At 43.9% G+C, this 27,255-nt stretch overlaps 2 protein-coding genes across 3 annotated transcripts in view; both read right to left on the reverse strand.

Annotated features, from left to right (window-relative positions):
- On the reverse strand, positions 1–27,160 carry LOC121509934 (serine-rich adhesin for platelets-like). 2 transcript variants are annotated; one of them, XM_041787741.1, is made up of 9 exons: positions 18,367–27,160; positions 10,042–13,185; positions 9,827–9,940; positions 9,620–9,733; positions 5,557–5,715; positions 5,265–5,347; positions 2,198–2,342; positions 1,910–2,092; positions 1–1,817 (listed from the first exon to the last, which is right to left on the reverse strand). In XM_041787741.1, exons 1-9 carry the CDS (start codon positions 27,071–27,073, stop codon positions 1,666–1,668), a joined length of 12,801 nt encoding a protein of 4,266 aa, XP_041643675.1. In that variant the 5' UTR covers positions 27,074–27,160; the 3' UTR covers positions 1–1,665. The 2 variants fall into 2 exon arrangements, with proteins under 2 accessions (XP_041643675.1, XP_041643674.1); XM_041787740.1 differs by having other exon boundaries at positions 13,507–27,160.
- Positions 27,141–27,255, reverse strand: part of LOC121509562 (mucin-22-like) — a gene marked incomplete at its 5' end in the record, with an annotated part of 2,309 nt that continues 2,194 nt past the window's right edge. Inside the window, one exon of the mRNA XM_041787016.1 lies at positions 27,141–27,185. Coding sequence (XP_041642950.1) covers positions 27,141–27,185 — 45 coding nt within the window. The remainder of the gene's footprint in view (positions 27,186–27,255) is intronic.

The following is a 27,255-nucleotide window of genomic DNA, read 5'->3' on the forward strand; positions in this document are numbered from 1 at the left end:
TTGGTGATTTAAAGCAGGAAAAACAGTTTGATCTCACTAAAAAAACATCCCAGACATTCACATTGTAAAATAAAAAACAACCTGTTATAAATATAAAAAGATGTTATATGCACATAAAGGCTAAAACACACATAGACATTCACAGGCAGACAGAAAACATTTTTCAGTTTAAAAAAAGGCTGGTGACAGACAGATCACCATCCACTTGTCAACACAAACAAAGATAGTTAAAGTTACAGAACATTATTGCAGCCGATGGGGCCCTCTATATTCTTTGGTCCACTGTTGGCATTAAAGGTGTACAAAGTCTCAAATCCATTGTGTCATCTTCCCTTTAAAACAGTCTGAGACTGTGGCTGATCTCCTGTTGTGCATAAAAAAAAGATATATGAAGAACACTGCTGGGCCAGTTGACAGCATCATTTTTTTTCATGTGAGTATAAACCGAGTGAGGAGATCAAGAGCAGCTTGAAAATAAATTATATGCATCTCTGCCTGTTACGTTCAAGTCTTTTGATTGTTTCACAAAATACATTCTCTCAACGCTTGATTCCAATTAACCACAATAACAGATATGTTAAGATTGCAGAATAAAACAGCAAAAGAGCAACAGATGATTGGTTTGTTACCATGAACAGCATTACACTCATTGTAAACATGCTGTAGTAACTAGTTTGAAGCTATGCATTAAAAAAGGAGAAGCAGAAAATCTAGGCTACTAGAGCCACACATCCCTTCTTTCATTAAAAAACATCCGTTTCGTTTCTATCTTTGGATAGGCGTGTCAGTCAGTCACTGCTGATGCATGCAACTGCTGAACATCATGGAAAAGATTCTGCAATACTTTTGAACCTCTAGGAATCTAACAAAATACCTTGTATTTGCAAGACTCTGAGCTTATGATCGTTTTCTTTCCTTTGAGAGCTGCCTCTACATGCAAGGTCTTTTTAATAAAAGCCACACATCATTATTTCTCTATTTCTGCTGATCTTAAGCTCAACTGGCTGTAGAAAATAAAAAAGCTAAATGTAAACCGTGAGTCTTTGCATGATCCATCATTGCAGCTGGTGCCTCTATGTGCTCTCAGGTGCCTCATTTGGATCGCTTGACATAGAATAAACACAAATATAAAGACTTCAGTACACATGCATGTGCATGCATGATCGTTAAAATGACAGTCCAGCCTAGAACAGCATGACAACATCATGGATTTCTTTACACCACATAAGCGCTATAATTTCACAACCTATGAAGAAGGAACAGTTATGATGATTTAAATAGCACAGTTGGTGTACAAAAGTATTTAAAAAAAACAGTCCTGATTGTATTATTTGATGAGCTATGGACAGAATGGAAATCTTTCTGCAAATAAAGCAAGAATAGTTGGTGTATTTTTTCTTATTTTTCCAGTAGCCAGCTGAAAGTCCTCCATGGCAGTGTTATACAACAGTGCCCCTTGATCAGAAAAGTCATCTGTCAATATATCTTTAATAAAAGGCACTTCATAAAGTTCCATCGTTATCCATAATGCAAGAAAACTGTAGGTTATCCACTTTGCGCTTCTTTTTTGAGTTTTCTCTTGTGCTTTTCCTTTGAATCCTCTTTCCACACAAGCATCAGCCATGTGTCCTCATCTAAAGGAAGTGGTGCCACGTTTAATGGCGGTCAGTGTCTCTTCCTCCAATGTTCAGTTCTATCTCTCCTTCCCCTGTAAAGCTGTAAGCGAAAGGCCTCATCTGGCCATCTCTTGAAATTGTTGATGCTGTAGAGACTATTGTGTTGATGTCTTCTGATAAAGGTCCTCTGATAGCTTGATGCTGGAACAAAAAAATCAAATATTAGATTTATTGGAATAATGTTGCCATGAGTGAGCAAAGTATATCTACTCAAAACAAAATTGTGTACTTACGGTTCATGCAGCTGATTTTAGGAATGTCCCACTGTCCGTTTCCACGACAACGGATAGTTGGGACATGTCGCTGGATAAATCCCTGCCTGCACTGGTATCTCACCAGCGAGTTGATCTCATATCTCTCACGTTTCTTTCCAAAAGTGCGTGCATTCTCCACCAGAGGGGGCTGGCTACAGGCCACTAAAAAGAGAAACAAAGATAACATCAGAATGAGGATATTGCAGGTCAAAGAGTCTATTACATGTTTTTTTTCCCTCTATGGTCAGCTTCAACTTGCGTTTTTACCTGTGCCCTTCTTGCAGGTGTAAGTGAGGTGATAGTTGCAAGGAACATCATTCCACTGGCCGTCTTCGTGCCATATCATCACTACACAGTCCTCGCCAGAAGAGAAGAAGCTGTCAGGCTGATTAGGCCTCCAGTTTTCGTATTGCTAAAAGAAGAGCAGAGTAAGTGATCAGGATCATTTTGGATTTTGAGTTCTACTGAGGGCGTTTCTCTTTCCTAGGAGCTCCCGGGCACCCATGCCTTAAAGGTTCTCTTGATTGTTGGCATGGACGGCCCGCTGCTATGGGCCCATCTGATGACAACTGGTACAACTAGCATTGTCAGCCTTACATCTATTATTATTATCATTAAGAATATTTAAGTATCTGTTCATCAGTGGCTTTCTCTTTGCCACTCTCCCATAAAGCTTTGACAGGTGAAGAACCAGGGCAACAGTTGTATGCAGAGTCTCTTCCATCTCAGCTGCTGAAGCTTGTAACTCCTGAGTAGTCATAGGTGTCTTGGTGGCCTCTCTCACTTGACTCTTTCTAGTCTCCTTGCACAGTCACTTAGTTTGTGAGGGCGCCAGATCTAGGCAGATTTACACATGTGCAATAGTCCTTCCAACTTTTGATAATGGATTTAACAGAACTCCAGGGGATGTTCAGTGCCTCAGATAATTCTTTTTGCATCCATCCCCTGACTTACACTTTTCAGTAACCTTTTCTCTGAGTTGCTTGGAGTGTTCTTTTGTCTTCATGGTGTAATGGTAGCCAGGAAAACTGATTAAGCAGTGACTGGACCTTCCAGACTCAGGTATCTTTATACTACAAACACTTGAGACACATTCACTGCACTCAGGTGATCCCCATTTCACTAACTGTTAAACTACTAGCACCACTTGGCTGGACCTCTGTTGAATTAGGTCAGTCACTTTAAAGGGAGTTAAATATTCATGCAGTCACTTATTTCACATTACATATTTTTATATAATTGACATTACTATGTGGAAATCCATTTTCACTTAGTATTAAAGAGGTTTTTTATGCACTTTTTTTGTCAAAAAGCTAGATTATATTGACTACAATTGATTAATGAAGTCAATAAAATAAAGGCTAAAACATACAAGCAGGTAAATATCTTTTAGGCACTGTGGGCTGTAAATATCTGTCTTTATCAGATGTAAATATTAGTTATAGGTACCAACAAGTCCGTGAAGTTTTAGGATCAACAGACCTACATTAGCTAATGCCTTTACTTTGTTCCTCCTCATATCTTAAATGTTTTAGTGAGTTTAAAGGAATCACGTTATAGGTTTAAACTACATTTTATATATCTATCAATATTGACTAAAACAAATTTGTAAATATCAGCATATAAGATATCAACATCTGTTTTTATCCGGCAAGATAAAAAATAAAGATTATTGATAGAAATGCATCTTATCATACATATTATAAAAATCCAACTAAAACTTAAAAAATAAAAAACCTCATCATAATGACTAACTAAAGAGGGAGCAACAGTATGTTCCTAGTAGTCTGTTTAACAACTAAGGAGCTCATCCTTATTTGTTAAAAGGGACGATGATGTGCTCAACATGACCAACACAAGGCAAACACATGTTTGGCGTGGGCCTATAAACTGAGTTCAGATAAGAGCCAGCTACTTTATTTTGCTGTCAACACAACCAGAGGGTTGGGTTCTGAAAGACGATTCAAAACAACAATTTTGACCACTGCATGTTTTTGAAGCTCATTATTTGGCAGCTGTGATAACACATTTAATTTTAATTCCATTGTATGGTAAAATGTAAAATACCAGGGGGCATAAAGTTACTAGAAAGCTTGCTTTAAGCCGTTACCTCACATAAACGGCATTCCTAGCTACTACTCATTTAAGTAAACAAACACAGAGATCCAGATTTACACATCAATACAGTATACACACAGCTGTAGTGCTGTTGGGCATTCAGCCAGGAACTGATGCTACCTGAAGTCTTTCGGCATCTTCTAGGTTCAAACAGACCCTTCAAAGCCACAACTCCCCTCACAATCATGCCCCAGGGCTCTTCTACTCTGTCATTATGGTTAACAAACACACGGCAACTTCCTGCTCAGCTCACTTCAACTTAACAAATGAGTGACCCGACAACTACACAGCAGGCCTGCATCCTTTTAAAAATAATCAAACAAACTTTGATGACCCACACGATCAAATAATAAAACAAAACTTGTCTGTTTCAGTGCCCCGATCAAATGAAACTAATAACTTTTCTTTCATTTGTCCTAAAGTAAGTATTTCACAGATGTTACAGAGATGTCTTATTTATTATCTAATTTAACCCCCTGGAGGTGACCACCCACCCAGACTCCCTAGGCTGCTTCTATCCACTTGTTCTCCAAGCACAGGTGCTGTCCATCTGTGTGTCTGCCTGCCTGGTGGCCATTCCCCTCGGGTGGCCGTGCTGGCTGGACCTTCTGATATACAGTATGTGGGGGTAGTGGGGGGATAGTACCTGTCCACGCCTGACATTGCCCCCTCCACACAACATCACTTACACCTTCATTACCCCTCAATCTGTCAGGCATGGAAGGATCTCCTCAGGCTGCCTGTGCTTGTCTTTGCCCTCAGGGCTGACTCAATATCTCCCCTATCTCGAAGACTGTCTTTGAAGTGAGGACATCAGTCCATTCAACACGGATGCACACAATTATTTGCCACTTTCCTGTCTTTAAAAGGAAGCTTAAACAGCTACAGTCACTTCAATCAAACACACTTCCACTTTTGTTCAGTTTTTCAAACTCCATTCATTAACTGTGTATTCCTTTCCCTTGGTTGTCCTTTTCATTCGATACATATCTTTTAATCATTGCTGCTTGTAGATTTTTCTACATCTGATTTTTGACCAGAGCACTCACCCACCAAGTCATACTGATACTTAAGAGGAAGTCACTACAGTGCAGGAAAGGTTTTCACTCCTTGGATGGCTGCATTTGTCTTCTGCTCCTTTTCTAAATACTGATATTGTACACATCTAAGAAGTATTTGTCGAGACAAAAATATGTGAGAAAACAACCTATCTTACCATAGGCCTGCCATCAGTCCAGCGGAAGTCACTGTCATACATCTTATCATTCAGGCCAATCCACTGGTAGTCCTGTCCAAGCCCTGCCATATGGTAGAGTAAAACAGGACAGATTAAGCTCTTCTGTTGCCACATGCCCTTTTAAGGACTATTAGGCTGCAGAAAGTAAAAGAAGATAAGATGATAGCAATGGCACTTTACATGCCTGTATACAGATTACAGGTAACTTCAGCAGGCTATAGCATAATCTTGTTCATTGGATTCCTTATCTGCGAGTGCAATTTTAACGTACGATTGACAAATTGTTGCTCCTCATGGGAGAGGATGCTGGTGAGATGCGCCCCATGTATGCGACACTCTCTCTCTGCTGTGTCCCAGTTTCTTCTATGGGGGAAGTACTTGTAGCAGTGGCCCTGGAACTTGTGCCATCCATAGTCACATGTCTCTGTATCTGATGGAACAGTACAAAATAGGGGGAAAGAAAAACACAGGAAAACTGTTCAAAAGAGGTGAAATGCATTTTTGAAGCTCTTATTCCAACAATTAAAAGTATTTTACCAGCTTGGTTGAGGGACCAAAAAAGCCTTCTGACTCTAATGACCTAATGATACAGATACAATTTTGCTTTAAAATATCTTTATGCATTTAAAAAGTGACCATTCATACTATATATGTTTTAATTAAGGTCTTACAGTATCTCAAATATTGCCTAAAGTTTTTGAAGACATAGAAATTCTTATTTTTTATAAATGTAATGAGACATGTCTTGGCATGGCAGCTGCCAAAGGTTGTGAGTTCAAATCCTCTGTGCTCTGCATTTCTTGTGAGTTAAGACTTGAACTTGTGACATCAATATAACATAAGCTATGCAGGTGTGAACAGGCTAACTTTATGCACAGATACCTGGGAGGTTATGATTTTTATAATAGATGAGAGCTTAGTTTTGGTATCCTGGTCAGATATCGATGAAAGCCTATCTTACCACCCCTCTTAACAAAAAAGACCCTAATTTATGCTAATTTTTGTCTTGCTCCTGAGAAATTTTGTAAGATAGCAGTTGAGTCTGAGGGCACACTTAAACTTGGACCCATACAATCCCAAAGCACAGTTGCCCCCCATTCCTTACTGGTCTGCACTCTCATGCGTCAGACCCAACTAAGCCTGAGCAGAGTTACCTCTTGTAAATGCATTGTTCTGCTGTAATACAACACACATGTGGCTTTTCTATAAGAAGTGCAGTGTCAGAGTCAGCACAATAGAAAACATACAGAGAACAGGACTTCAACTTTACTGACTCAACACCAGAACTATATATCAGAAATCACATACTTATATGTTTTTATCTTTGTCACCAATGCCGGTGAAATAAGCAGTAATGCAATTGCATTAAAACTAGCCATAGACTGGCCGTAGCTCAATGGGTCTGCTCTTCCCAATTTACTACCTGGATGAAAACAAGCACATAAAATGGATATACTATCGTCGCTTTGGACAAAAGCGTCTGCTAAATGACACTGAAAGATTGTTAGTTTGTTGTAGGGATAGCATGCATGGCAATATTCTATGGAAATAAAGATGTAGGTTGTAGTTTTATACAAAACTGGACTATCAACCCAAACAACGCACAACTACCAGAAAGGAATACAGCTGTTAGCCTGTAAGTAGGACTAAGGACCGAGTGTGCTAGCACTGCTATGTTAGCCGCATACACATCTATTACTAGCAGGCAATTTTAAATAAATCATACTCAACTGTTTTATGAGTGGTTTCTTATGGCTAGACTAACAGGTTAATTTGAATATTTCATTGCATTTAACCAACTTTGAAATTAATTCAAATGGGAATATCCCTAATTGTTATAGAGTTTGAACGTCTTGTCTAGGATCCCAAAGGTAATTTAAACTTAAATACCGTGTCTTGGATCATAATTATAAGAAGTAACTTAAAACCTAGCATACTTGCAGTGAAGTAGAAGAACGACATTAAAAACTGAATGTCTGAAAAAACTGTTGACAGTCTGTGAGCCTTAACGAAATTATAATTTAAAGGCCGGCTCAGACTACACGAATTCAGCCAGATTTAAGCTCAACTGCAACGTTGCAGCTCATCATCAAAACTCGGGCCCGATTTAGTGTCAGGAACGACTATCTTGTCATGTGACATAATTAACGACCCGTCCAAGACGCGCCCACAACCACGATTCAACAAGACTAGCATGTTAGAATTTTTCTCAAATCATGGTCTAGTTTGACACCATGACCCGACGTCAACAACGTGAATCCTGACGTCTACCATCAGGAGGGCATTTGCTCTTTATCTTTGCATCATCATTTACAAGTTTTACTACTTTTGATCCCGTTTAATTCCCTAAAACTAATTTGTAAATTTTATTTCATTTTATTTAAGTTATTACATGCAAACCTTAAGTTATATCTGAAGGAGAGCCAGTCTATATTGTCCTCTTCTTGAGACATCCATAACTGTTATCCATAATCCAATCCACAATTGTGTCTTATTTTCCTTTTTACAAGCAAAAGACCGTTACTATCACTTAGCGCTTCTGTTGTAGAGTGACAGACATTCTTTGACCTGCCCCCCTGTCAACCTGTGAACTCGCACTCAGTCACTGAGACAGTGGTGACAAGATGGGACAAGATTTTTGTTGCATAGTCTGACATGGTGCTGTCGTGAATGACCAGAAAAATTGTGTAGTCTGAGCTGGCCTTAAATTGATTAAACAATCTGTATTTTAGGTTTGCCGTATGACAGGACACTATGTCATGAACCACCAGGCCAAATTTCAGAAATACAAGTTCATAAGATTAAGCTTTAAAATCATGAAAAATGAGGCAGTAACATCTGCTCTAGGATGGTGTGGGTGTGTCGGTAGAATGAACTAAAGCCACACCCACTCAAATTTTAAGAAATGCTACTGATCAGAGCACAGCTGCGTGGCTCTGTGCCAGAGAGCAGAGACAGAAGCTGTTTTTATTTTCTGGTACAAAGCTCTCTGTTATGATGCTTTTAATGACCACCATTGCTAATAGATTTGGGAAATTTATCTCACAATGAACAGTAAAATCAGCTAACAACAGACTGTACTGAGATGAACAACTTGATGGTTCTATATTATTATAGGGTTACAGGGGCAGACTGAAGGCCTTTGCACACTGGGTCTGATTGTTTCGTCCGAATTTTTGGCACATTAAAAAATAAAATCGAGCTCATGTTGTTCTAATGTTGTTTGCAAACACACACCGAAATTTTGGTCCGTCAAATTCTTTTCGGAACAGGCTCGATTTTATGCGAAATTTTTCAATAATCTGAGTCATTTAAATGGGTGACTGATGATTCAAAACAGTGCCCACTGTGTCCTCCTCGCTTGCTCACACTGGCCAGACCCCTCCTTTCTCTCTCCCTCTTTCACACACTGAAACCTCACTTTAAACACCAAAGTTTGCTCATTTATTTTGTGGATATCAGCCATGGAAATATAACAGATAGATGGGTGAATGATGGTTCAGTTCAGCGCCTGTTGCTTTTTTCTCTCTCGCTCACTCACCCCCGCCCAACCCTTCCCTCTCTCTCCCTTTCTCGCCCCGAAACCTCATTGCAAACACCATAGTTTGCCCCTGTATTATGTTGATATCAGCCATGGAAATATGACAGATAAAGGCATAAGTTGTAACCTACTTACAGGTGATAACAGACTTAAGTAGTTGCTCTCTTTTTCTCCAATTTGGATCAGCGCTATGATGCATGAGCAGGCGCTGTATGAAGCTCTCTGTCAGGATGGATCCAGCAGGATTTTAAAGGAGTGACAGAAACGCAGGCTCGCAGTATGAAACAATTTTTTTACGAATTTTTGCAGTAAGGCAAATAAAACGCATCCGGTCCAGTGTGCAAGGTCAGAGTGTGTGACGTTTTTTCGGATAATGGATCCGAAAAAAAACGCATCTAAATATAACAGACCCAGTGTGTAAAGACCTTAATTCCCCATCAAGACCGGTGATGCTATGTGCTCCTACATACAGTATATTTGCCCTGCTTAAATTAAACCAAGCCAGGAAAGAGGTGAACATCTTTCTAACAGTCTAGATCCAAACTTCAGTTACACATATGTAGGTGTAATTTTTTTCCACATTTACAGCAACTATATTCCAACATATCTAGTGTGTTAAAACACAAAGTTTGGATTTTACTTTACAAGGACTTTAAGGATATTTGATTTGACCACATAGTGAGTTAATGCATAATATGCAAGACCAGCGACTGATTATATAAGCCTCCATTCATCTTAACTTGAATAATGAAGAATAAATTATGCAAATCCATAAATTAAATGACAAACTTACCCTCCTCACAATAAAGCCCAGAGTAGCTTGGGAGACACACACATGTGTAGGAAGCCAACCCATCAACACATGTACCTCCATTTCGGCAAGGGTTTGAGTGGCACTCATCAATATCTACACGGGAAACACAAAGTATTTAATGCTTCTGAGGACAGAATTAAAAATACTGTGTAGAACTCTAAATTCACTGTATTCATAGTATCCCACCTGTTTCACAGCGTTCACCACCATAGCCAGGAGCACAGCTACATGTATAGATGCTTCCACTCTGGTAGCAAGATCCTCCATTTAGACAAACATTTTCCAAACATCTGTTACCTTCTGTGTAGAAATTAAATAAATAAATGTTATCATAAACACTACTTCATTCTTAGAACATTTTATTGTATTTATTCCAATGAAGGCCATTCAATTGAAGATACCTGGAATTTCAAAAGTCTCGCCAACAATGGTGTGCCCCAATCCTATGTCGGGCAGTGCAGTTGTTTCCTTTGCCCTGAGGAGTGGATCTCTTTCAGTGGGTGATGGAGGTGTAAGTATGTCACTGTCCAGTTTATTGTTCCCCTCAGCAACAGGAGATAGAGTTGTGACTTCTGTTGCACCAAACATTGGCTGGCTTTGTTCTGGAGCAGAAGTCGTTGTGAACTCTGTAGAAGTCCTTAAGGGCAATTCAGTGTGGTGAACAGACTCCATCTTTGAAGCTGTGGTAGTATCAACCTTGTAGACAGTTTTAATTTCACCTGGAGAAAGAGACTGCTCCTCCAAACTGTTGAACTTTGTTGTAATCGTAGTTGTCACCTCTGAGACCAAATTGAAAGAACTGCTTGACCCTTTTTCAGGTGACTTAGTTGAAACAGATAAATGTTCAGAAGTTATTTTCTTAACCTCTTCACTTGTAAGATTAATAGTGCTTGCTGTGGGCATACTTTCTTTTGAGCTGCTGCTGCTTTTTGAACCACTCTCAGAACTAGAAGATGTAACACTGATGGGAGCTGAGGCAGAGGGCAAGACAGTTCTGGCTACTGCTTCTTCAGGTGACTTAATAATGTTTTCCTCTGAGCCACTTTCAGTAGTGCTCACTGATTCAGCAGGAAGGCTCTCAGATGTCTGAGAAACTGACGGTGGTACAGTAATCAACACAACTTTTTGTGATGTTGTATTGTTGTTAAATTGTGGAGCTACTTCCAGTAAACTAGGGTTCAGTGAGTCATAATCTGGGGGATAATCATGATCATAATTCTGTGAGGAGAGGTCTGTATCTGGAGGTGGTTCATTCCTTGCACTTGTTGGTTTCACTTCCTCATCTCCTGTAGGAGTAGGCACCGTTTCAGTTACGCTGGTGGACTCCACCAATGGTTTTTCAGTGCTAAAAAGTGAAGACACCGTTGGTGGTGGATTTCTTTTTGTTTGTAAGGAGAATTCAATCGTTGTTGCCTCATGAGTTGGTTCAACTGAACTTTCTGCTGATGTTTCTGCAGAAATCTCTGCAGTTTTGTCTTCTGGGTTTTTAGAGTCATAAAAATCAGATTTTGGATCCTCTGTTCCTTTAGCTAATTCTACCTGATCTGTTGGATGAGATATTTTTTCAAAATCAGTAGATGTTTTAATGACTTCGCTGCCGTTAACTGTACTACCCTCAGCATAAGTTGAAACGTCTGTGGTTATAGGTACTTGGGTTGGTGCTTCAGCTGTCTGGGCAGTCTTATTCTTTAGCTCCATTTCCTTGCTAGTCTCTTCACCTGGTAACATTGGACTGGTTGTTGACAAAATAGACTTCTCAGAGATAGTGCGGGGGTGATGAGTAAATGTGATTTCAGACCTGGCTTGTTGGAAGGACAACTCAGATGGTGTTGTATCTTGTTCTGGAATAAAGGTGGTGACAAACTGAACCATAACATCAGGCTTTGTTGTACTTTGTAATGAGGACACTGGTGATGTAGAAACCACTTTTGTTGTAGTAAATGAAGTTTGGTCCATTGAGCTCACTTCATGAGCAGTGGCTTGTGTTGCATCATCAATAGGGGATGGAACTGTTGAAACTTTCAGTGTATTTAAAGTTTTGGAGGCCACTGTATGTGGTGAAGCCCAACCATGTGATTCGTCAGACCTTGTGTTTGTAGATACAACAGGAGCTAGGGTGGACAATGGTGTGACTGACTCTTCACTGGAGGTGTCTACACTAGAGGCACCTTCAACAGATGTTGATGCTAATGACAAAGCCATGGCTGAGGTGATGTGTAAAGTTACCGGCGTAGGAGTAGCACTATCAGTGCCTGAACCTTCAGGTTCTTCTGATACCACAAACTTTTGTGTCATTGTTGCTGTGACACCTCCAGCTTCTTCTGTCTGGATAGTGGGGTGAAAAAAGGAAGAGGGCACTTTGTCCATAATATCTGCATCAATCATTGTGCTATCTTTGATGACAAGCTCAGTGGTGGGGCTTCTATCCCTTGTAGTGTCTGTAACTGTAGAGAATAAGTCATCTTCATTTTTTGCTTCCTCTGTAAAAATGATGGTTTTGCTGGTTGAAGGTTTGGATACATGCAGGACCATAGTAGGTGTTTGTTCAATCAAGTCAGACTTTTCTTGGCTTCCACTTGGAGTAATGATGACAACCTGTTGGTCTGTTACACTGTGATATATGATTGAGGGTATGGGAGTGGTCATTGTTGTTAATCCATCATACTTTTCTTTACTGCTTGGACTTATTGTGATGAAGTCATCTGTTGTGTGTTCATTAACAGGGGATCCAATTGTAAGTGGGGAAAGAGTTGTATAAGAGGACTGCATTGTTTGCTCAGCAACAGTAACATCACTTTTACCAGAAGTCTCAGTTGTTTCAAAAGGGATGGGGTTTTCTGTGTCAGTGGTACTTCCAGACAGATCTGAGGAAATCTTTAGATCAGTAGTTGGGGTAACTGAAACTAAAGTTTCAGTTTCACCTGTAGCTTCTCCAAAAGATACCCTCTCTATCAACAGTGGCTTTGAGGTAAAAGTCTCTGTAGCTTGAGAATGAGAACTCAGAACTATTGTTGTTTTAGGTTTCTGTGAGCTGAGAAAGGTCGTAATTCTTGTACTATCAGTGGGACCTGAGGCAATGGTAGATGAAGAACTTTTCAGTGGGACAGTTGCAGTTGACAAATTAAAAGAGTCAGTATCATAATCGATCATTCCTGTAGTGCCAACTGTGAAGACACCACTACCCTGCTTGGTAACATAATTCTCAGAGCTTGTCAAATGGGGTGTTTGGGTGACTGTAAAAGTTTCCGTGTTTGTACTGGAAAGGGTGGAGGAAGACGGACGAGACATGCGAGAAGTTGTATCAGACTCAAACAGTTCAGCCTCATCAGTGGTCACAACGAATTCATCCTGAAAACTTTTAGGAGACTCAGCTGATCCCTCAATTCCTGATCCATCTGTGCTTGACTCAAAATCATACTGATCAGGTGTGTCCCCAGAGATCTCCATGTCAATGAAGGTAGAAGTTTTACTAGAGGTAAAAACTGTGACACTAGAGCTGACAGTGACATGGGAGGTGGTAGGAAACATGGACTGGACATGGTCACCTGAAACATCCTCATGTGTCCCTGAAAAAGGTGTTACTGAGGGATACTCTGTTCCACCTGTCACAGTCCTGTCACCACCTGTGACTGGCATAGCTGATGGTGTCTTTGTGCTGAACAATGGGGAGGCTGTCTGGCCTTTGGTTTCTTGCACTGAGAAAAAACTTGGCTGATCTCCTGAGCTGTCCTCCACTGTTGTAGAGCTAGAGCTTGGTGTAGCTGATAATGTCTCAGTCTCACTTGTGGATGGAGTCTGGTCAGTAACAGGTGACACTGAAGTTGTGGCCTGGGAGGTCATGGTGAACATTGTTGAAGCTTGGTCACCTGAAACATCCTCATCTGTCGGACTCACTACAGTGCCAACCACTGGAGTCTTTGGAAAAGGTGTTACTGAGAGACTCTCTGTTCCACCTGTCACGGTCCTGTTGCCACCTGTGACTGGCATTTCTGATGGTGTCTTTTTAGTTTCAGGGGACCTAGAAGGTGGTCTCTCAGTACTGTACAGAGATGAAGCAGCTGTAACTGCTGGTTTTGGAGAACCACTTGTGTCAGTTGCAAGTGATGATGTATCATGTGGAGACACAGTCCCGGAAAATGAGGAGGGAGTAGTTGCTGGAATAAGGGACTCATCAGTGAAATCGGTTGTGCCGTCTCCTGAACTCTCAATAAAGATGGTTGAAAGCAGGGATGTTCCGTCAGGTGTTATTGTTGATTCACTGAAGGACGGACTGGACTGCGCTGTTGTGGTTTCACCACCTGTACTCCTCTCACTTTCTTCTGAATCTGAAGATGATGTTACAGAAGATATTGTTGTTGCCTCTGTGCTATATGGTGAAGCTTTAGCCGTGGCCTGGGAGGTCATGGTGAACATTGTTGAAGCTTGGTCACCTGAAACAACCTCATCTGTTGAACTCACTACAGTGCCAACCACTGGTGTCCCTGAAAAAGGTGTTACTGAGGGACTCTCCGTTTCACCTGTCGCAGTCCTGTCGTCACCTGTGACTGGCATAGCTGATGGTGTCTCTGTGCTAAACAATGAGGAGGCTGTGGGAGATTTGGTTTCTTGGGCTGAGACCTCACTTGTCTGTGCTCCTGAGATGTCCTCCTCTGTTGTTGAAGAGCTAGAGCTTGGTGTAGCTGATAACATCTCAGTCTCACTTGTGGATGGAGTCTCTTTGGTTTCAAGGGACATAGAAGTCGGTCTCTCAGTACTGTACAGAGATGAAGCAGCTGTGACAGCTGATTTTGGAGAACCACTTGTGTCAGTTTCAAGGAATGATGTAACAGATGGGGACCCAGTGCTGGAAAATGAGGAGGCAGTAGTAGCTGAAGGATGGGAGTCATCAGTGAAATCGGTTGTGCCGTCCCCTGAACTCTCAATAAAGATGGTTGAAAGCAGGGATGTTCCGTCAGGTGTTATTATTGATTCACTGAAGGAAGGACTGGACTGCACTGTTGTGGTTTCACCACCTGAACTCGTCTCACTTTCCTCTGAAACTGAAGATGATGTTACAGAAGAGATTGTTGTTGCCTCTGTGCTATATTGTGAAGATTTAGCCGTGGCCTGGGAGGTCATGGTGAACATTGTTGAAGCTTGGTCACCTGAAACATCCTCATCTGTTGAACTCAAAACAGTGCCAACCACTGGTGATCCTGAAAAAGGTGTTACTGAGGGACTCTCCGTTCCACCTGTCACAGTCCTGTCTTCACCTGTGACTGGCATTGCTGATGGTGTCTCTGTGCTGAACAATGAGGAGGCTGTGGGAGATTTGGTTCCTTGGACTGAGACCTCACTTGTCTGTGCTCCTGAGCTGTCCTCCACTGTTGTTGTAGAGCTAGAGCTTGGTGTAGCTGAGAACTTCTCAGTCTCACTTGTGGATGGAGTCTCTTTGGTTTCAGGGGACATAGAAGTTGGTCTCTCAGTACTGTACAGAGATGAAGCAGCTGTGACAGCTGTTCTTGGAGAACCACTTGTGTCGGTTTCAAGTGATGATGTAACATGTGGAGACACAATTCTGGAAAATGAGGAGGCAGTGGTTGCTGGAATAAGGGACTCATCAGTGAAATCGGTTGTGCCGTCCCCTGAACTCTCAATAAAGATGGTTGAAAGCAGGGATGTTACTTCAGGTGTTATCGTTGACTCAATGAAGGAAGGACTGGACTGCACTGTTGTGGTTTCACCACTTGTACTCGTCTCACGTTCCTCTGAAACTGAAGATGATGTTCCAGAAGATGTTGTTGTTGTTGCCTCTGTGCTATATGGTGAAGATGGAGCTGTGGCCTGGGAGGTCATGGTGAATATTGTTGAAGCTTGGTCACCTGAAACATCCTCATCTGTTGGACCCACTACAGTGCCAACCACTGGTGTCCCTGAAAAAGGTGTTACTGAGGGACTCTCAGTTCCACCTGTCACAGTCCTGTCGTCACCTGTGACTGGCATAGCTGATGGTGTCTCTGTGCTGAACAATGAGGAGGCTGTGGGAGATTTGGTTTCTTGGGCTGAGACCTCACTTGTCTGTGCTCCTGAGCTGTCCTCCTCTGCTGTTGTAGAGCTAGACCTTGGTGAAGCTGTTAACGTCTCAGTCTCACTTGTGGATGGAGTCTCTTTGGTTTCAGGGGACACTGAAGTTGGTCTCTCAGTACTGTACAGAGATGAAGCAGCTGTGACAGCTGTTTTGGGAGAACCACTTGTGTCAGTTGCAAGTGATGATGTAACAGATGGAGACACAGTGCTGGAAAATGAGGAGGCAGTAGTTGCTGGAATAAGGGACTCATCAGTGAAATTGGTTGTGCCGTCCCCTGAACTCTCAATAAAGATGGTTGAAAGCAGGGATGTTACTTCAGGTGTTATTGTTGATTCACTGAAGGAAGGACTGGACTGCACTGTTGTGGTTTCACCACTTGTACTCCTCTCACTTTCCTGTGAAACTGAAGTCAATGGTACAGAAGATATTGTTGTTGTTGCCTCTGTGCTATATGGTGAAGATGGAGCTGTGGCCTGGGAGGTCATGGTGAACATTGTTGAAGCTTGGTCACCTGAAACAACCTCATCTGTTGAACTCACTACAGTGCCAACCACTGGTGTCCCTGAAAAAGGTGTTACTGAGGGACTCTCCGTTTCACCTGTCGCAGTCCTGTCGTCACCTGTGACTGGCATAGCTGATGGTGTCTCTGTGCTAAACAATGAGGAGGCTGTGGGAGATTTGGTTTCTTGGGCTGAGACCTCACTTGTCTGTGCTCCTGAGCTGTCCTCCTCTACTGTTGTAGAGCTAGACCTTGGTGAAGCTGATAACGTCTCAGTCTCACTTGTGGATGGAGTCTCTTTAGTTTCAAGGGACATAGAAGTCGGTCTCTCAGTACTGTACAGAGATGAAGCAGCTGTGACAGCTGATTTTGGAGAACCACTTGTGTCAGTTTCAAGGAATGATGTAACAGATGGGGACCCAGTGTTGGAAAATGAGGAGGCCGTAGTAGCTGAAGGATGGGAGTCATCAGTGAAATCAGTTGTGCCGTCCCCTGAACCCTCAAAAAAGATGGTTGAAAGCAGGGATGTTCCGTCAGGTGTTATTATTGATTCACTGAAGGAAGGACTGGACTGCACTGTTGTGGTTTCACCACCTGAACTCGTCTCACTTTCCTCTGAAACTGAAGATGATGTTACAGAAGATATTGTTGTTGCCTCTGTGCTATATTGTGACGATTTAGCCGTGGCCTGGGAAGTCATGGTGAACATTGTTGAAGCTTGGTCACCTGAAACATCCTCATCTGTCGGACTCAATACAGTGCCAACCACTGGTGACCCTGAAAAAGGTGTTACTGAGGGACTCTCAGTTCCACCTGTCACAGTCCTGTCGTCACCTGTGACTGGCATAGCTGATCGTGTCTCTGTGCTGAACAATGAGGAGGCTGTGGGAGATTTGGTTTCTTGGGCTGAGACCTCACTTGTCTGTGCTCCTGAGCTGTCCTCCTCTACTGTTGTAGAGCTAGACCTTGGTGAAGCTGTTAACGTCTCAGTCTCACTTGTGGATGGAGTCTCTTTGGTTTCAGGGGACACTGAAGTTGGTCTCTCAGTACTGTACAGAGATGAAGCAGCTGTGACAAATGTTTTGGTTGAACCACTTGTGTCAGTTGCAAGTGATAATGTAACAGATGGAGACACAGTGCTGGAAAATGAGGAGGCAGTGGTTGCTGGAATAAGGGACTCATCAGTGAAATCGGTTGTGCCGTCCCCTGAACTCTCAATAAAGATGGTCGAAAGCAGGGATGTTCCGTCAGGTGTTATTGTTGATTCACTGAAGGAAGGACTGGACTGCACTGTCGTGGTTTCACCACTTGTACTCCTCTCACTTTCCTGTGAAACTGAAGTCAATGGTACAGAAGATATTGTTGTTGTTGCCTCTGTGCTATATGGTGAAGATGGAGCTGTGGCCTGAGAGGTCATGGTGAACATTGTTGAAGCTTGGTCACCTGAAACATCCTCATCTGTTGGACCCACTACAGTGCCAACCACTGGTGTCCCTGAAAAAGGTGTTACTGAGGGACTCTCCGTTCCACCAGTCACAGTCCTGTCGTCACCTGTGACTGGCATAGCTGATGGTGTCTCTGTGCTGAACAATGAGGAGGCTGTGGGATATTTGGATTCTTGGGCTGAGACCTCACTTGTCTGTGCTCCTGAGCTGTCCTCCACTGTTGTCGTAGAGCTAGTGCTTGGTAAAGCTGAAAATGTCTCAGTCTTACTTGGGGATGGAGTCTCTTTTGTTTCAGGGGACATAGAAGTTGGTCTCTCAGTACTGTACAGAGATGAAGCAGCTGTGACAGCTGTTCTTGGAGAACCACTTGTGTCGGTTTCAAGTGATGATGTAACATGTGGAGACACAGTGCTGGAAAATGAGGAGGCAGTGGTTGCTGAAAGATGGGAGTCATCAGTGAAATCGGATGTGCTGTCCCCTGAACTCTCAATAAAGATTGTTGAAAGCAAGGATGTTACTTCAGGTGTTATTGTTGATTCACTGAAGGAAGGACTGGACTGCGCTGTTGTGGTGTCACCACTTGTACTCCCCTCACTATCCTCTGAAACTGAAGTCAATGTTACAGAAGACATTGTTGTTGTTGCCTCTGTGCTATATGGTGAAGATGTAGCTGTGGCCTGGGAGGTCATGGTGAACATTGTTGAAGCTTGGTCACCTGAAACATCCTCATCTGTCGGACTCATTACAGTGCCAACCACTGGTGTCCCTGAAAAAGGTGTTACTGAGGGATGCTCCGTTCTACCTGTTACAGTCCTGTCGTCACCTGTGACTGGCATAGCTGATGGTGTCTCTGTGCTGAACAATGAGGGGGCTGTGGGAGATTCTGTTTCTTGGGCTGAGACCTCACTTGTCTGTGCTCCCGAGCTGTCCTCCTCTGTTGTCGTAGAGCTAGAGCTTGGTGTAGCTGAAAATGTCTCAGTCTTACTTGTGGATGGAGTCTCTTTTGTTTCAGGGGACATAGAAGTTGGTCTCTCAGTACTGTAAAGAGATGAAGCAGCTGTGACAGCTGTTCTTGGAGAACCACTTGTGTCGGTTTCAAGTGATGATGTAACATGTGGAGACACAGTGCTGGAAATTGAGGAGGGAGTAGTTGCTGGAATTAGGGACTCATCAGTGAAATCGGTTGTGCCGTCCCCTGAACTCTCAAAAAAGATGGTTGAAAGCAGGGATGTTCCGTCAGGTTTTATTGTTGATTCACTGAAGGAAGGACTGGACTGCACTGTTGTGGTTTCACCACTTGTACTCTTCTCACTTTCCTCTGAAACTGAAGACAATGTTACAGAAGATATTGTTGTTGTTGCCTCTGTGCTATATGGTGAAGATGGAGCTGTGGCCTGGGAGGTCATGGTGAACATTGTTGAAGCTTGGTCACCTGAAACATCCTCATCTGTCGGACTCAAAACAGTGCCAACCACTGGTGTCCCTGAAAAAGGTGTTACTGAGGGACTCTCTGTTTCACCTGTCGCAGTCCTGTCGTCACCTGTGACTGGCATAGCTGATGGTGTCTCTGTGCTGAACAATGAGGAGGCTGTGGGAGATTTGGTTTCTTGGGCTGAGACCTCACTTGTCTGTGCTCCTGAGCTGTCCTCCTCTACTGTTGTAGAGCTAGACATTGGTGAAGCTGATAACGTCTCAGTCTCACTTGTGGATGGAGTCTCTTTGGTTTCAGGGGACATAGAAGTTGGTCTCTCAGTACTGTACAGAGATGAAGCAGCTGTGACAAATGTTTTGGGAGAACCACTTGTGTCAGTTGCAAGTGATGATGTAACAGATGGAGACACAGTGCTGGAAAATGAGGAGGCAGTGGTTGCTGGAATAAGGGACTCATCAGTGAAATCGGTTGTGCCGTCCCCTGAACTCTCAATAAAGATGGTTGAAAGCAGGGATGTTACTTCAGGTGTTATTGTTGATTCACTGAAGGAAGGACTGGACTGCACTGTTGTGGTTTCACCACTTGTACTCCTCTCACTTTCCTGTGAAACTGAAGTCAATGGTACAGAAGATATTGTTGTTGTTGCCTCTGTGCTATATGGTGAAGATGGAGCTGTGGCCTGGGAGGTCATGGTGAACATTGTTGAAGCTTGGTCACCTGAAACAACCTCATCTGTTGAACTCACTACAGTGCCAACCACTGGTGTCCCTGAAAAAGGTGTTACTGAGGGACTCTCTGTTCCACCTGTCACAGTCCTGTCGTCACCTGTGACTGGTATTGCTGATGGTGTCTCTGTGCTGAACAATGAGGGGGCTGTGGGAGATTCTGTTTCTTGGGCTGAGACCTCACTTGTCTGTGCTCCTGAGCTGTCCTCCTCTGTTGTCGTAGAGCTAGAGCTTGGTGTAGCTGAAAATGTCTCAGTCTTACTTGTGGATGGAGTCTCTTTTGTTTCAGGGGACATAGAAGTTGGTCCCTCAGTACTGTAAAGAGATGAAGCAGCTGTGACAGCTGTTCTTGGAGAACCACTTGTGTCGGTTTCAAGTGATGATGTAACATGTGGAGACACAGTGCTGGAAATTGAGGAGGGAGTAGTTGCTGGAATTAGGGACTCATCAGTGAAATCGGTTGTGCCGTCCCCTGAACTCTCAATAAAGATGGTCGAAAGCAGGGATGTTCCGTCAGGTGTTATCACTGATTCTCTGAAGGACGGACTGGACTGCACTGTTGTGGTTTCACCACTTGTACTCCTCTCACTTTCCTGTGAAACTGAAGTCAATGGTACAGAAGATATTGTTGTTGTTGCCTCTGTGCTATATGGTGAAGATGGAGCTGTGGCCTGGGAGGTCATGGTGAACATTGTTGAAGCTTGGTCACCTGAAACATCCTCATCTGTCAGACTCAAAACAGTGCCAAACACTGGTGTCCCTGAAAAAGGTGTTACTGAGGGACTCTCAGTTTCACCTGTCGCAGTCCTGTCGTCACCTGTGACTGGCATTGCTGATGGTGTCTCTGTGCTGAACAATGAGGAGGCTGTGGGAGACTTGGTTTCGTGGACTGAGACCTCACTTGTCTGTGCTCCTGAGATGTCCTCCACTGTTGTCGTAGAGCTAGACCTCGGTGTAGCTGATAATGTCTCAGTCTCACTTGTGGATGGAGTTGCTTTAGTTTCAAGGGACATAGAAGTCGGTCTCTCAGTACTGTACAGAGATGAAGCAGCTGTGACAGCTGATTTTGGAGAACCACTTGTGTCAGTTTCAAGGAATGATGTAACAGATGGGGACACAGTGCTGGAAAATGAGGAGGCAGGAGTAGCTGAAGGATGGGAATCATCAGTGAAATCGGTTGTGCCGTCCCCTGAACCCTCAAAAAAGATGGTTGAAAGCAGGGATGTTCCGTCAGGTGTTATTATTGATTCACTGAAGGAAGGACTGGACTGCACTGTTGTGGTTTCACCACCTGAACTCGTCTCACTTTCCTCTGAAACTGAAGATGATGTTACAGAAGATATTGTTGTTGCCTCTGTGCTATATTGTGAAGATTTAGCCGTGGCCTGGGAGGTCATGGTGAACATTGTTGAAGCTTGGTCACCTGAAACATCCTCATCTGTTGAACTCAATACAGTGCCAACCACTGGTGACCCTGAAAAAGGTGTTACTGAGGGACTCTCCGTTTCACCTGTCACAGTCCTGTCGTCACCTGTGACTGGCATAGCTGATGGTGTCTCTGTGCTGAACAATGAGGAGGCTGTGGGAGATTTGGTTTCTTGGGCTGAGACCTCACTTGTCTGTGCTCCTGAGCTGTCCTCCTCTACTGTTGTAGAGCTAGACATTGGTGAAGCTGTTAACGTCTCAGTCTCACTTGTGGATGGAGTCTCTTTGGTTTCAGGGGACACTGAAGTTGGTCTCTCAGTACTGTACAGAGATGAAGCAGCTGTGACAAATGTTTTGGTTGAACCACTTGTGTCAGTTGAAAGTGATGATGTAACAGATGGAGACACAGTGCTGGAAAATGAGGAGGCAGTGGTTCCTGGAATAAGGGACTCATCAGTAAAATCGGTTGTGCCGTCTCCTGAACTCTCAATAAAGGTGGTTGAAAGCAGGGATGTTCCGTCAGGTTTTATTGTTGATTCACTGAAGGAAGGACTGGACTGCACTGTTGTGGTTTCACCACTTGTACTCTTCTCACTTTCCTCCGAAACTGAAGTCAATGTTACACAAGACGTTGTTCCCTTTGTGCTATATGGTGAAGATGGAGCTGTGGCCTGGGAGGTCATGGTGAACATTGTTGAAGCTTGGTCACCTGAAACATCCTCATCTGTCGGACTCATTACAGTGCCAAACACTGGTGTCCCTGAAAAAGGTGTTACTGAGGGACTCTCCGTTTCACCTATCACAGTCCTGTCGTCACCTGTGACTGGCATTGCTGATGGTGTCTCTGTGCTGAACAATGAGGAGGCTGTGGGAGATTTGGTTTCGTGGACTGAGACCTCACTTGTCTGTGCTCCTGAGCTGTCCTCCACTGTTGTCGTAGAGCTAGACCTCGGTGTAGCTGATAATGTCTCAGTCTCACTTGTGGATGGAGTCTCTTTAGTTTCAAGGGACATAGAAGTCGGTCTCTCAGTACTGTACAGAGATGAAGCAGCTGTGACAGCTGTTTTGGGAGAACCACTTGTGTCGGTTTTAAGTGATGACGTAAGATGTGGTGACACATTGCTGGAAATTGAGGAGGCAGTTGTTGCTGGAATAAGGGACTCATCAGTTAAATCGGATGTGCCGTCCCCTGAACTCTCAATAAAGATTGTTGAAAGCAAGGATGTTACTTCAGGTGTTATTGTTGATTCACTGAAGGAAGGACTGGACTGCACTGTTGTGGTTTCACCACTTGTACTCCTCTCACTTTCCTCTGAAACTGAAGTCAATGGTACAGAAGATATTGTTGTTGTTGCCTCTGTGCTATATGGTGAAGATGGAGCTGTGGCCTGGGAGGTCATGGTGAACATTGTTGAAGCTTGGTCACCTGAAACATCCTCATCTGTCGGACTCACTACAGTGCCAAACACTGGTGTCCCTGAGAAAGGTGTTACTGAGGGATGCTGTGTTCCACCTGTCACAGTCCTGTCATCACCTCTGACTGGCATTGCTGATGGTGTCTCTGTGCTGAATAATGAGGAGGATGTGGGAGATTTGGATTCTTGGGCTGAGACCTCACTTGTCTGTGGTCCTGAGATGTCCTCCTCTGTTGTCGTAGAGCTAGAGCTTGGTGTGGCTGATAACGTCTCAGTCTCACTTGTGGATCGAGTCTGGTCACTATCAGGTGACACTGACATTGGTCTCTCAGTACTGTACAGAGATGAAGCAGCTGTGACAGCTGGTTTTGGAGAACCACTTGTGTCAGTTGCAAGTGATGATGTAACATGTGGAGACACAGTGCTGGAAAATGAGGAGGCAGTAGTTGCTGGAAGAAGGGATTCATCAGTGAAATCGGTTGTGCCGTCCCCTGAACTCTCAATAAAGATGGTTGAAAGCAGGGCTGTTCCATCAGGTGTTATTGTTGATTCACTGAAGGAAGGACTGGACTGCACTGTTGTGGTTTCACCACTTGTACTCCTCTCACGTTCCTCTGAAACTGAAGGCAATGTTACAGAAGATATTGTTGTTGTTGCCACTGTGCTATATGGTGAAGATGTAGCTGTGGCCTGGGAGGTCATGGTGAACATTGTTGAAGCTTGGTCACCTGAAACATCCTCATCTCTCGAACTCACTACAGTGCCAACCACTGGTGTCTCTGAAAAAGGTGTTACTGAAGAACTCTCTGTTCCACCTGTCACAGGCTTGTCATCACCTGTGACTGGCATTGCTGATGGTGTCTCTGTGCTGAACAATGAGGAGGCTGTGGGAGATTTGGTTTCTTGGGCTGAGACCTCACTTGTCTGTGCTCCTGAGATGTCCTTCTCTACTGTTGTAGAGCTAGACCTGGGTGAAGCTGATAACGTCTCAGTCTCACTTGTGGATGGAGTCTCTTTAGTTTCAGGGGACATAGACGTTGGTCTCTCAGTACTGTAAAGAGATGAAGCAGCTGTGACTGCTGATTTGGGAGAACCACTGGTGTCAGTTGCAAGTGATGATGTAACAGATGGGGACCCAGTGCTGGAAAATGAGGAGGCAGTGGTTGCTGAAAGATGGGAGTCATCAGTGAAATCGGTTGTGCCGTCCCCTGAACTCTCAATAAAGATGGTCGAAAGCAGGGATGTTCCGTCAGGTGTTATCATTGATTCTCTGAAGGACGGACTGGACTGCACTGTTGTGGTTTCACCACTTGTACTCCTCTCACTTTCCTCTGAAACTGAAGTCAATGGTACAGAAGATATTGTTGTTGTTGCCTCTGTGCTATATGGTGAAGATGTAGCTGTGGCCTGGGAGGTCATGGTGAACATTGTTGAAGCTTGGTCACCTGAAACATCCTCATCTGTCAGACTCAAAACAGTGCCAAACACTGGTGTCCCTGAAAAAGGTGTTACTGAGGGACTCTCAGTTTCACCTGTCACAGTCCTGTCGTCACCTGTGACTGGCATTGCTGATGGTGTCTCTGTGCTAAACAATGAGGAGGCTGTGGGAGATTTGGTTTCTTGGGCTGAGACCTCACTTGTCTGTGCTCCTGAGCTGTCCTCCTCTACTGTTGTAGAGGTAGACCTTGGTGAAGCTGATAATGTCTCAGTCTCACTTGTGGATGGAGTCTCTTTAGTTTCAAGGGACATAGAAGTCGGTCTCTCAGTACTGTACAGAGATGAAGCAGCTGTGACTGCTGATTTTGGAGAACCACTTGTGTCAGTTGCAAGTGATGATGTAACATGTGGAGACACAGTGCTGGAAAATGAGGAGGCAGTGAATGCTGAAAGATGGGAGTCATCAGTGAAATCGGTTGTGCCATCCCCTGAGCTCTCAACAAACATCGTTGAAAGCAGGGATGTTCCGTCAGGTGTTATTGTTGATTCACTGAAGGAAGGACTGGACTGCACTGTTGTGGTTTCACCACTTGTACTCCTCTCACGTTCCTTTGAAATTGAAGATGATGTTACAGAAGATGTTGTTGTTGTCTCTGTGCTATATGGTGAAGATGGAGCTGTGGCCTGGGAGGTCATGGTGAACATTGTTGAAGCTTGGTCACCTGAAACATCCTCATCTGTCGAACCCACTACAGTGCCAACCACTGGTGTCCTTGAAAATGGTGTTACTGAGGGACTCTCTGTTCCACCTGTCACAGTCCTGTCATCACCTGTGACTGGCATTGCTGATGGTGTCTCTGTGCTGAACAATGAGGAGGCTGTGGGAGTTTTGGATGTTTGGGCTGAGACCTCACTTGTTTGTGCTCCTGAGCTGTCCTCCTCTGTTGTTGTAGAGCTAGACCTCGGTGAAGCTGATAACGTCTCAGTCTCACTTGTGGATGGAGTCTCTTTGGTTTCAGGGTACACTGAAGTTGGTCTCTCAGTACTGTACAGAGATGAAGCAGCTGTGACTGCTGATTTGAGAGAACCACTTGTGTCAGTTTCAAGTGATGATGTAACAGATGGAGACACAGTGCTGGAAAATGAGGAGGCAGTGGTTGCTGAAAGATGGGACTCATCAGTGAAATCGGTTGTGCCATCCCCTGAACTCTCAATAAAGATGGTTGAAAGCAGGGCTGTTCCATCAGGTGTTATTGTTGATTCACTGAAGGAAGGACTGGACTGCACTGTTGTGGTTTCACCACTTGTACTCGTCTCTCGTTCCTCTGAAATTGAAGTTGATGTTACAGAAGATTTTGTTGTTGTCTCTGTGCTATATGGTGAAGATTTAGCTGTGGCCTGGGAGGTCATGGTGAACATTGTTGAAGCTTGGTCACCTGAAACATCCTCATCTGTCGAACTCACTACAGTGCCAACCACTGGTGTCTCTGAAAAAGGTGTTACTGAGGGATGCTGTGTTCCACCTGTCACAGTCCTGTCGTCACCTGTGACTGGCATAGCTGATGGTGTCTCTGTGCTGAATAATGAGGAGGCCGTGGAAGATTTGGTTTCTTGGACTGAGACCTCACTTGTCTGCGCTCCTGAGATGTCCTCCTCTGTTGTTGTAGAGCTAGAGCTTGGTGTAGCTGATAACGTCTCAGTCTCACTTGTGGATGGAGTCTCTTTGGTTTCAGGGGACATTGAAGGTGGTCTCTCAGTACTGTACAGAGATGAAGCAGATGTGACAGCTGTTTTGGGAGAACCACTTGTGTCAGTTTCAAGTGATGATGTAACATGTGGAGACACAGTGCTGGAAAATGAGGAGGCAGTGGTTGCTGAAAGATGGGAGTCATCAGTGAAATCGGTTGTGCCATCCCCTGAGCTCTCAACAAACGTGGTTGAAAGCAGTGATGTTCCGTCAGGTGCTACCGTTGATTCACTGAAGGAAGGACTGGACTGCACTGTTGTGGTTTCACCACTTGTACTCTTCTCACTTTCCTGTGAAACTGAAGATGATGTTACAGAAGATGTTGTTGTTGTCTCTGTGCTATATGGTGAAGATGTAGCTGTGGCCTGGGAGGTCATGGTGAACATTGTTGAAGCTTGGTCACCTGAAACATCCTCATCTGTCGAACTCACTACAGTGCCAACCACTGGTGTCTCTGAAAAAGGTGTTACTGAAGAACTCTCTGTTCCACCTGTCACAGTCTTGTCATCACCTGTGACTGGCATTGCTGATGGTGTCTCTGTGCTGAATAATGAGGATGCTGCAGGAGATTTGGTTTCTTGGGCTGAGACCTTACTTGTCTGTGCTCCTGAGCTGTCCTCCTCTTCTGTTGTAGAGCTAGACCTTGGTGAAGCTGTTAACGTCTCAGTCTCACTTGTGGATGGAGTCTCTTTAATTTCAGGTGACATTGAAGTTGGTCTCTCAGTACTGTACAGAGATGAAGCAGCTGTGACAGCTGGTTTTGGAGAATCACTTGTGTCAGTTTCAAGGAATGATGTAACATGTGGAGACACAGTGCTGGAAAATGAGGAGGCAGTGGTTGCTGGAATAAGGGACTCATCAGTGAAATCGGTTGTGCCGTCCCCTGAACTCTCAATAAAGGTGGTTGAAAGCAAGGATGTTACTTCAGGTGTTATTGTTGATTCACTGAAGGAAGGACTGGACTGCACTGTTGTGGTTTCACCACTTGTACTCGTCTCATGTTCCTCTGAAACTGAAGACAATGTTACAGAAGATATTGTTGTTGTTGCCACTGTGCTATATGGTGAAGATGTAGCTGTGGCCTGGGAGGTCATGGTGAACATTGTTGAAGCTTGGTCACCTGAAACATCCTCATCTGTTGGACTCACTACAGTGCCAACCACTGGTGTCCCTGAAAAAGGTGTTACAGAAGAACTCTCTGTTCCACCTGTCACAGGCTTGTCGTCACCTGTGACTGGCATTGCTGATGGTGTCTCTGTGCTGAATAATGAGGAGGCTGTGGAAGATTTGGTTTCTTGGACTGAGACCTCACTTGTCTGCGCTCCTGAGATGTCCTCCTCTGTTGTTGTAGAGCTAGAGCTTGGAGTAGCTGATAACGTCTCAGTCTCACTCGTGGAACGAGTCTGGTCACTATCAGGTGACA

This window comes from Cheilinus undulatus, linkage group 5 (genome assembly GCF_018320785.1).
Source record: "Cheilinus undulatus linkage group 5, ASM1832078v1, whole genome shotgun sequence".
In the NCBI taxonomy this organism is placed as follows: domain Eukaryota; kingdom Metazoa; phylum Chordata; class Actinopteri; order Labriformes; family Labridae; genus Cheilinus; species Cheilinus undulatus.

What these genes read in the sequence shown, in the direction of transcription:
- LOC121509934 (XM_041787740.1), bottom strand. Translation starts at nt 27,073, where the DNA reads ATGCCAGTCACAGGTGACGACAAGCCTGTGACAGGTGGAACAGAGAGT. An exon ending in TGGTGAACGCTGTGAAACAG is followed by an intron (nt 9,734 to 9,826) that starts GTGGGATACTAT and finishes TTTCCCGTGTAG; the next exon opens with ATATTGATGAGTGCCACTCA. An exon ending in CACCTGCAAGAAGGGCACAG is followed by an intron (nt 2,093 to 2,197) that starts GTAAAAACGCAA and finishes TTCTCTTTTTAG; the next exon opens with TGGCCTGTAGCCAGCCCCCT.